The 9,193-nt window shown below is 38.9% G+C and overlaps 1 protein-coding gene across 1 annotated transcript; it reads left to right on the top strand.

The window, feature by feature from the left end:
- The first annotated feature begins 500 nt into the window (after positions 1–500).
- Positions 501–8,741, top strand: LOC145429877 (leucine-rich repeat serine/threonine-protein kinase 2-like). Its single transcript, XM_080304017.1, has 7 exons — positions 501–1,655; positions 2,357–2,442; positions 2,790–2,899; positions 4,396–4,484; positions 5,070–5,204; positions 6,232–6,366; positions 8,149–8,741. The coding sequence occupies exons 1-7, from the start codon at positions 1,520–1,522 to the stop codon at positions 8,316–8,318; spliced, it is 861 nt and encodes a 286-aa protein (XP_080160143.1). The 5' UTR covers positions 501–1,519; the 3' UTR covers positions 8,319–8,741.
- The last annotated feature ends 452 nt before the right edge of the window (positions 8,742–9,193 follow it).

The following is a 9,193-nucleotide window of genomic DNA, read 5'->3' as shown; positions in this document are numbered from 1 at the left end:
ACAAACCCAGGAAAAACTCCAACTTATAGGCAGCAAGCCAAGCGGATGCTAAAATATTCTGACCAAACTGTTTCCAATTTTGCACATTAGGTACAAAGCAACACTGAGAAAGTTTTTACTTTGGAAGCCAAATCATATTGCAAAAAAAACAGCAATACAGTGTAACTCTAACAAGTGGGGATGCGTGCATTGATACAAATATTGAAAGTACTGATCCCAGCATTGATATTGCTCCTGTTTCATGAAAAAGCAGCCACGTCTGTGCAAACACCGGTCCTTTCAGCCACCCTTTGCTCCACCCTCACCTCCTCCTCCCTGTGGTTTGTTGCTGTGGAGTCACATGACTTAGGTGCACCTGGTGTCCAGATATTTATAGCTGTAAATGAAAACACTGCAAACAGCAATGCCTGTAGGAATTTCTCTACTATGACTTTATTGAGTCACAACTAGACAACAGTGGCAGTACAGATTAAAAGTACACAGTTTTACTGTTGTTTACGTTCAGTGATGCCATCTAGTATCGTTAATTCTATGTGAGGCTGCTGCTGTGGTGGGATTTTTGAGTTGAGGGGGGGCATTCCACAAAATATTTCTGACCGGGAGCTCGGAACTTCCGACTTATTCAGGAACACAGCATTAGAAAAACAAAATATCGATCATATTACCTATCATCGATTCAATACCAATACAAGCTTTGGTATCGATCCGCCACTTCTAGTATACAGGGATGATTACTTTGGGAGGACACCTAATTTAGAGATTAACTGAAATAATTTAAAAACTATTTTAGAGTTTGCTTTAGTGTGGGAATTTTCCTCCATCATACACAGCAAATGTCAGTACCAGGTCAAGCTGCATTGTTGTAAATCTGTAAATCAGCAACTGGCATTAGACGCAGAGTGGGAGGGCTAACTCAAGCCACTCGTTAGCTTGTAAAAGTGTAGCTTGAAGTAAACAACAAAAAACCCGTTGGGGGGTAACGTAAGTGCCGTTGACTTGGCTCTCTGTCTGACTCGCTTCCCCTGTCAGAGAGAAAGTCGGATTCTCTCTGACTCTATTTTCAGCTTCCTCTTCTGTAAGCGGGGAGTTTTTACTGCCTGCAGTCATATGATGCGATCGTAGGAAAGCAGGAACACGCCTTTCAGAGAGGACTCGCTTCGTTTTCACATCCAAGCAACATAAAGTCACCGACTCCGCAAAGAGGAACTTATTCTCTGCCACAGGAAAGTTAGCCGAGGACTGTGATGTCGGAACCGAAACTCCGCGACACTGACCGCTTCCCTTGTAGCAACAGCCACTTATAGCTTTCTGTAGCTACTGTATTATTATGCAACACAGCAATTCAGTAATGATTTGTAAAGACATGAGTAACTACAGTGGATTTTCAGTGAGTTATTTATACGCTAACGCTGCGCTCAGTGTGGCCGCTCGAAGGCCGTTGTCGGTTCAGAGAGAGCGCAGTGATTGATTTCAATGCACGTCAAGTCGTCGTCAGCTGGAACAGGGCGCTTTAAAGACCATGGTTAACAAAGAGGAGCTGGAAGAAAGGCTGAAAAAACTTTTGGTGAGGCTGAAAACTCCCCAGGAAGACAGGCAACTGTGCACGCTGATTCAAATCATCCAGGATCTGCTTTTCCTGGCGCACACCGACTATGGTAGGAAGCACATTGTTTCAGCGTGTGCATCATCACGCTGCTCATAAACAGCCATCATTTCCTTTTGGCATTTTTGCATTGCCTTATGAGAATTAGGTCAGATTAAAAAAAATCAAGTAGTATTTGCCCAGTGTGAAATGTGATATGGCATTCAATAATTTTGCATGATCGTTTTTATGGTTTTATTTATTTCAGACCACAATGTAATTCACTGAGCTCTTTAAAAAAAACAAAAACAAACAAACTCTGCTCCTTTTGTGCATTTTTTCCCTTCCATCCTTCCATCTTCTAGTCTATTGATGCTGTATTTCTTTGTTCATATGTCCTACTTTAAGGTTTGTTATACAGCAGGTTAATGATTTAGCTGTTTTTACAGAGTAATTTCCCAGTTTTGGCGATAAATAAAGCATATCTTATCTTAAATACAAAACATAATGTCTTTGGGGTCATACTAAGGCCATTATAGTTTACTTAAGACTAGGCGTGAAAACACATTCAAGTTACCTGAAATCAAATTTAAAATGAGATTTACTTAGATTAGTAGATTTTAAGCACAGACTTGTACCTGCACAGTAAAGTCCTGCTGTAATGCTGCCTTGTTATGCACATTTAAAAACAGGAATGAGGGTAAAAGACCCAGTCACTTTATTCAAAACTAATGGGACTCATCGTGTCTTCTTATCTCTTGTTCCATGCTGCAGCAGCTGAACTGTTTGAAGACAAAGATGTCCACGTGCCCCTCGTGCTGGTTCTGTCTACCCACATCAGCAGCAGAGGAGTCCAGCAGGTAATGAATGACACAACGAAAATTAGCCATTATAATGGCAGGTGGTGCTATCTGTGTGAGGTAAGGTGAGGTGTGTTCAGCAGCATCACTCGCTCTTTGTTGTTGACAAAATCATCTGTGGACTGACGCGCCTACACAAAATCTAGCATGTCTTGTGACTGCTGTGTAATGCTAATTATCAGAGGTAAGACTACATATTGAAGCAAACTGAAAGTGAGATTGTAAGATTCATATTTTCTCAGTACTGTAATGTGTATGCTTGAGATCAGAATCATTACTTTTCATTGGTTTATTGTAATGACTCATTCCCGTCATTTTAATAAATTGTTTGTTCTTCCTTTTCACAGGTTGGCTGGTCATTGCTGTGTCAGCTGATTGAAATATGCCCCACTACACTGGACCAGCTAACCAGACCTTTGGATGAAGCCCAAGAGTGGGAGGTAGAGGGAGTGCACCAGTAAGTGAAGACTCTCTGGCAGCTGTGGGCTTTATGCAGCACCACTCATTTAAATGAATGACTATCATGATGGCTCATGCCACACGAAGGTACATGAAATATATAGGCGTGGTCAAGACAACCTGCTCAAGTTCAAACCAAGCATTAATTTTGGGAGGAAAGGTGATTGGAGTGACTTTGAACGTTGCATGTTGTTGCTGTTGGTTCCAGATGGGCTGGGCTGAGTAATTCATAAACTGCTGGGTTTTTCCCCTCAGAACAATCTCTAGGGTTTACAGAGAGTGGTTCAAAGAGAAAATGTCCAGTGAACGGCAGTTCTGTGGGCAAAAACCCCTTGTTGATACCAGAGGTCAGAGGACAATAGTCAGACTTTATAGTAAGGCAACAGTAACTCCAATAACCACTTGTCACTATCAAGTTTTGCAGTAGAACATCTCTGAATGTTCCTCTGAGATGCACAGCAGAGATGCACAACATGTTGATCATTGAAACAGCTACAGGGGCAGCAGACCACACTGGGTGTCACTCCTGTCAACCAAGAACAGGAAACGAATGCTACGGTTCAAACAGTCTCGTCAAAATTGGACGACAGAAAAACTGGAAAAACGTTACCTGCTCTCATGTGGCTTGATTTCTGTTGTGATGTTCAAATGTGAGGGTCAGAGTTTGGGATAAACTGCATGAATGCATGGATCCATCCTGCCTTGTAGCAAGTGTTCAGGCTGATAGTGACGAAATGGTACCAACAGAACCACTTAAACGTCATTAAAAAGCCACAGCGTAACAGAGTATAGTTGCTGATCATGTTCATCCCTTTATGACCAGTGTATCCATCATTTTTAACACAACTGTGCACCATGTATAAGATCATCATCCCAATCTGGTTTCTTGAACATGACAATGCCTATGCTGACCTTTAAATGACCTCCACAGTCACCAGTTCTCAGTCTGGTAGGGCTCCTCTGGGATGTGGTCGAATAGGAGATTCGAGTCATGGTAAATCTCGAGGCAAAAAGGAGACTAACCCCTTCAATTTTTACTCCACTTTAGTAAAATTCTCAATTCTGATTTTAGAAAAATGAATGTGGACCATACTGAATTGAATTTCTTTGAATCTGAGGCACATTTCCTTTTAGGTTTATAGAATCAAGTTTATAGAATTTGATTCAGATTATTTGACACCAGCTTTAGCTGCTATGACCCTATTTACACGTGCCAATTTCTATTAATTAATTAATTCTCCATGTCAGGCATTTGTGTTAGCGGCAATGCTTACACAATTTTAGAATAACACAACAGACAGCCATTTTTCATTTAATAATCAAATGATCAAGTTAGTATTTAGGGTGAAGTAGTTAAAACAATATATATCATAAAATAAGTTTTAATTCAGTTAATTTTTGCAAAGGTTTGGTCTTTCAATGGAGATGAAAAAAATGACCAAATCTATTTGGCGACAGCTTTGGTGAAGTTTTTGCTTGTTGTATGTTTTTCAGGCAGATCCTTAAGGTGCTATCTCAGTACAGCGCAGATTGTCGAGTGACCATGGTTGCACTCAGAGCCTTGGCCCTGCTGCTCAGATCAGGTATGAATACACCGAAGATCCTTCCTGCTACAGATGGCACTGCAAAAGCCTTATTTGTCATTTAAGACTCTTTAATGTGAGCAAGTTAACCACCTTGTTTTTCTTTCAGTGATTTGTTTGCCTGCACGGTCACACTCCTTTCTACTCTGATGTGTAGCTGAGTGATTTGAGGCTTCTTAGAAATGCAGAGTTTCAGCTAATTCAAGCATTTGCATACCCAGCAACAATGGAACAAATATTTCCTGCTTCTAAAAATGTTTGTATAATCTAATAATAATATCTGTGCTTGTCAGAAGAATTTCACCACTTATCCAACATGCATTCATGAAAAAAAACATTTTCTGATAACATAGCTAACCCATACATTGTAATAAGAGGAGCGGTCAATAGAGTAAAAATTCTGAAATGTTTTTAATCTGCAGGTTTAGGGTTTTTGCTTTTTGTTTGAGCTGGTTGGGTATAAAACAAGACGGGGAGTTTAACGAGAGGCTCGGATAAGATAATCGAAGCAGAAAATAATCTCAGTTTGGTGACTGGCTGCAAACAGATATTCATTGTACTTGACATTTTATCTCTCATACATAGCCAAGATTCCTCTGCTGCTACTGGATGAGGAGGAGGACGTGTTTGGCCTTGTGGTGTACGCCATGAAGGCGTTTCCTACAAGCGAAGAAGTGCAACTCCAAGGCTGCACAGCTCTGCAGCTGCTTCTGGAGGAAGGTGGGTAGATACACACTCCAACCTCGTAGCGTGTGGATTTATTATGAACTTAAATGTGTAGTCTACACTGTCTTTGTGTTTCTAGCTTGGTATGTGTCTTACACTGATCAGTGACACTGCCTGACTTTTATTTTAGAAAAGAGATTAAACTAATTTAACAACTATGCTCTACGTCATGCGAGTGTAATGCTTGTTAAATACAGCGTGCAGTCATTGTCTTTGTGACCTGAGGGTGGTTCCAAGTCGGAATGTGAATGCCTAAAGAAAAGTGAAATAAAGAGCCGCAGCGAGAGTCCTGGGGGGAATGGTATTTAACATTTGCTATTTTAACCCGTTAAATTCTCGAGGAAACACTTTGTAAAGTTGTGCCTTTCCTGTCTTCCTGCTTACGTTTCTTCAGTTGGACTTTCTCGTTCTTATTTGCCTTAGTGATGCAGGCTTCTCTCTTACATCATCATCGTCACTGCTTTTTGGGACACACCTTTCATAAATCTCACTGTGATTTTGCATTTGTGTGTATTTCTTGCAGTGTTTCCAGTCTGTAATGACTTTTTCTGAATTCTTACCAGAATTTGTTTACTTTTAGTCAGTCTACACTTCTTAAGGTACACCTGTTCAGCTACTTATTAATCTAATAATCAATGCAGAAGAGCACACATCCTGCAGTTTCAATCACATAATGTCACCGTATTCAATTACTAATGTGCTAATGTGAGGATGTTGACATGTTAGCTTGTTTATACATATTAATGGAGACATGACAAAAGAGAAACATGGTGCACAGAAGAATAAAACCTTGAATAAAGTTAACAAAAAAAGAAAAAGAACATACAGATACATCTATGTACTTCTATTTTAATGTCGAATGTTACTGAAGATTAGCTTGTGTACATTTGGAACACAACTTTTGGCATATAGTCATCGATGCAGCATGTCTAATTGAGCTTTTTGTTAGCTTCACATTAACATTTTCTTCTGTGTGTTGGTGAACAGCAGCCGTATATCTTTACTGCGTCTGTGTTTGCAGTCAGCGATGAGCACCTTGTGGAGTTTGTGGAGAACCAGGATCACGCTGTGGTTCTGGCAGCTCTCCAGAGGTTTCCGGACTACTGGGAGATGCAGCTGCAGGCTTTAAAAGTGCTGCTTCCTCTGACTCACCCTGGTAAGTCCTGATGACATCACAGTGATCTTTATGATGGCCATAGAGTAAAGAAAAAAAAACCCGTGTTATTCTTACTGCACAATCCAAAAAAAGTGCTGTGTGTTGGTTCTTATAAAACGTTATGCCTGATCTGTGTAGCTGAGTCTTAGTTTGAATAGAGAGATTTGGTGTAGTTGTCCTTTGTGTGTGGCTGTGTGGTTTCCCTCGGCTAATGTCATCTTCTTTTTGCTTTGCTGAAGTCACAGTGGTAACAAACACAGGTTATGAAACAAGCTCATAAAACCTCGCATGGTCCATTTGTAGATGGACCATCAGACCGTGATGTCACTGCAATGCTTTTTAGGGACTCTTGATTTAATTTCCATTATCCCTCTAATGCCATTAAATAGGAGTAAAATAAGTGTCCTTCTGAGAACTTGTGGGACAGGATAGCCGTGCATGTTTGGAAAGAAAAACATCAAATTGTCATTGTGAGAAAACATAGCAGCTCATTCAGTGAAGACTCTCTGAAGTATATTTCCCAGTCAAACATGTTACGAATGCAGCAGATAATTGAATTGGAGACTTCCTACAGTTCCATGAAATTTATTTTAATTATCAGGATGTGGGAAGTCCGAATCCTGTTTTTAGGATTACAAAGATTGCATTATTATTATTATTGTTATTTCTTATGGCATCTTCCAAAGAGTTATCCATAATTTAAAATGGTGTGAGTTAGGAGGCCAGAACAGATCGAGGGCATTTGCTGTCCAACTTTATTACGGCCCCTTATCTGTTTAATCTGTAACACCAAGAATTAACGATCATGTATTGTGCCTTATACGGGAAGTCGATATATTTAATTTAAAATGAAAACGATCATCAATGACAATTTACCAAAGGATTTTAAAGTTGATCACTATTTTGGTATTTTCTCTGATATTGATGAGATATTTTACTTTATCTTCAACTTAAAAAGCACTTAACATTAACAGTAGCTTCTAATTGGGATTCCTTTTATTTTGGTCATTGCAATAAACCCAGAGGTTACACTCTTTAAAAGCAGGCACTCACTGCTGCCTTGAGAGCAAGTTCTGCAAAGATAACACTGTTTAAAAGAGACTTTTGTTATGCTGCCAGGAAGTCCAGGAGAATGGTGGAAAGTACCAGTAACAGTCCGAGTGAGTCAAAAAAAAGGACAGAGAGCTGAAAATAGGAACAAAATATATATTAATGATTAAACTTAAATAATCCTTAACCTGATTAAGTGGAGTCAGCTGCAAATTGTCGTACCTGCTGTAAGGCAGGGGAGATTAGGCAACATCACAAATGAGCCTGGAAGGGCCGTAACTCATTCAGTACCTTTTATAAATATGACTTATAAGTAGATGTACTTTAAGCTACTCCATCTACTACTCTTAGAGTGAAGTGGAAGATGGATCAGCTATGCTCCCATCTCAGCCATTTCAGTTATTCTTGGCTTGTATTGAGAAGCTGCAGTTAATATTTTTGAGAGAGAAATGAACCGATCGCACTTCAGAGATGTTCTCTGAAATACGCAGGACTGTACAGAAGATGGTGCGTTACTTTTATGCAGAATCTAATTTTGAGCTGATTCAGATCTGAATGATTTCTGTATGGAATATGTAAAAAAAATTTAAATAATTTTGTTGTTGGTCGAGTATGTAAATCTTATTTATAGCTAGTATGTAAGTGTCTTATACTACTCATTACAGTTTTGTGCTATTTGTAATTCAGCAGTACTCAAAGACTCAGGTGGAGTTGCGTACTTGTCTTTTGCAGGCAGTAACGTGGAGGTGTTGATGTCAGGGGGCACTCGGTGCTACAGCACCATCATCGCTGCCATGGATGCTTTCCCTGAGGTGGAGGAGCTGCAGGAGAAGGCCTGCTGCCTGTTCAAAAGGTTTACTTCAGGTCAGAGCGAGTGGAAAAGGAGAAGAATCATATTTTAATCATATTTTTATGGCCTTCTTCTTCCTCTAATGTAATTTAGTACTGACATTGTTTTTGTGGATGCAGATTTGTTTTGTGCACTTTTGTGTTTCACTTCAAATGCAGAATATTAATTTGTGTATTATCATAGCTGATAAGAGCTATTGAATTAGACTCATAAGACTTTTGAATTACATCCACGTAGACATTTTACATACTATATTATATACTGGTTAATTAGGTAAATTAGTCTTTCAGTAACATTTCTCAGTGATCGCTGAGCTCATTCTCCCACTCACTGTTTTGTTTGCTGTTGTTTTATCAGCAGTTTTTGTGCCTCAATTAAATGGCACAGCTGACGAAAGTGAAAGTAAAAGTAAATGAAGAGTGAGAGCAGAACTAAACAGAGTGGTAACTCAAGCATCTGGAACTTCCACTGTCCCACCTGCCGACTGTAGAAACATTATCTATCTATCTATCTATCTATCTATCTATCTATCTATCTATCTATCTATCTATCTATCTATCTATCTATCTATCTATCTATCTATCTATCTATCTATCTATCTATCTATCTATCTATCTATCTATCTATCTATCTATCTATCTATCTATCTATCTATCTATCTATCTATCTATCTATCTATCTATCTATCTATCTATCTATCTATCTATCTATCTATCTATCTATCTATCTATCTATCTATCTATCTATCTATCTATCTATCTATCTATCTATCTATCTATCTATCTATCTATCTATCTATCTATCTATCTATCTATCTATCTATCTATCTATCTATCTATCTATCTATCTATCTATCTATCTATCTATCTATCTATCTATCTATCTATCTATCTATCTATCTATCTATCTATCTATCTATCTATCTAT

This window comes from Astatotilapia calliptera, chromosome 7, assembly GCF_964374335.1.
Source record: "Astatotilapia calliptera chromosome 7, fAstCal68.1, whole genome shotgun sequence".
NCBI lineage: Eukaryota > Metazoa > Chordata > Actinopteri > Cichliformes > Cichlidae > Astatotilapia > Astatotilapia calliptera.
The sequence above is the reverse complement of the archived record's forward strand: the minus strand, read 5'-3'. Positions and strand labels throughout refer to the sequence as shown.

What these genes read in the sequence shown, in the direction of transcription:
- LOC145429877 (XM_080304017.1), top strand. Translation starts at nt 1,520, where the DNA reads ATGGTTAACAAAGAGGAGCTGGAAGAAAGGCTGAAAAAACTTTTGGTG. An exon ending in GAGGTAGAGGGAGTGCACCA is followed by an intron (nt 2,900 to 4,395) that starts GTAAGTGAAGAC and finishes TATGTTTTTCAG; the next exon opens with GCAGATCCTTAAGGTGCTAT. An exon ending in GGCCCTGCTGCTCAGATCAG is followed by an intron (nt 4,485 to 5,069) that starts GTATGAATACAC and finishes TCTCATACATAG; the next exon opens with CCAAGATTCCTCTGCTGCTA.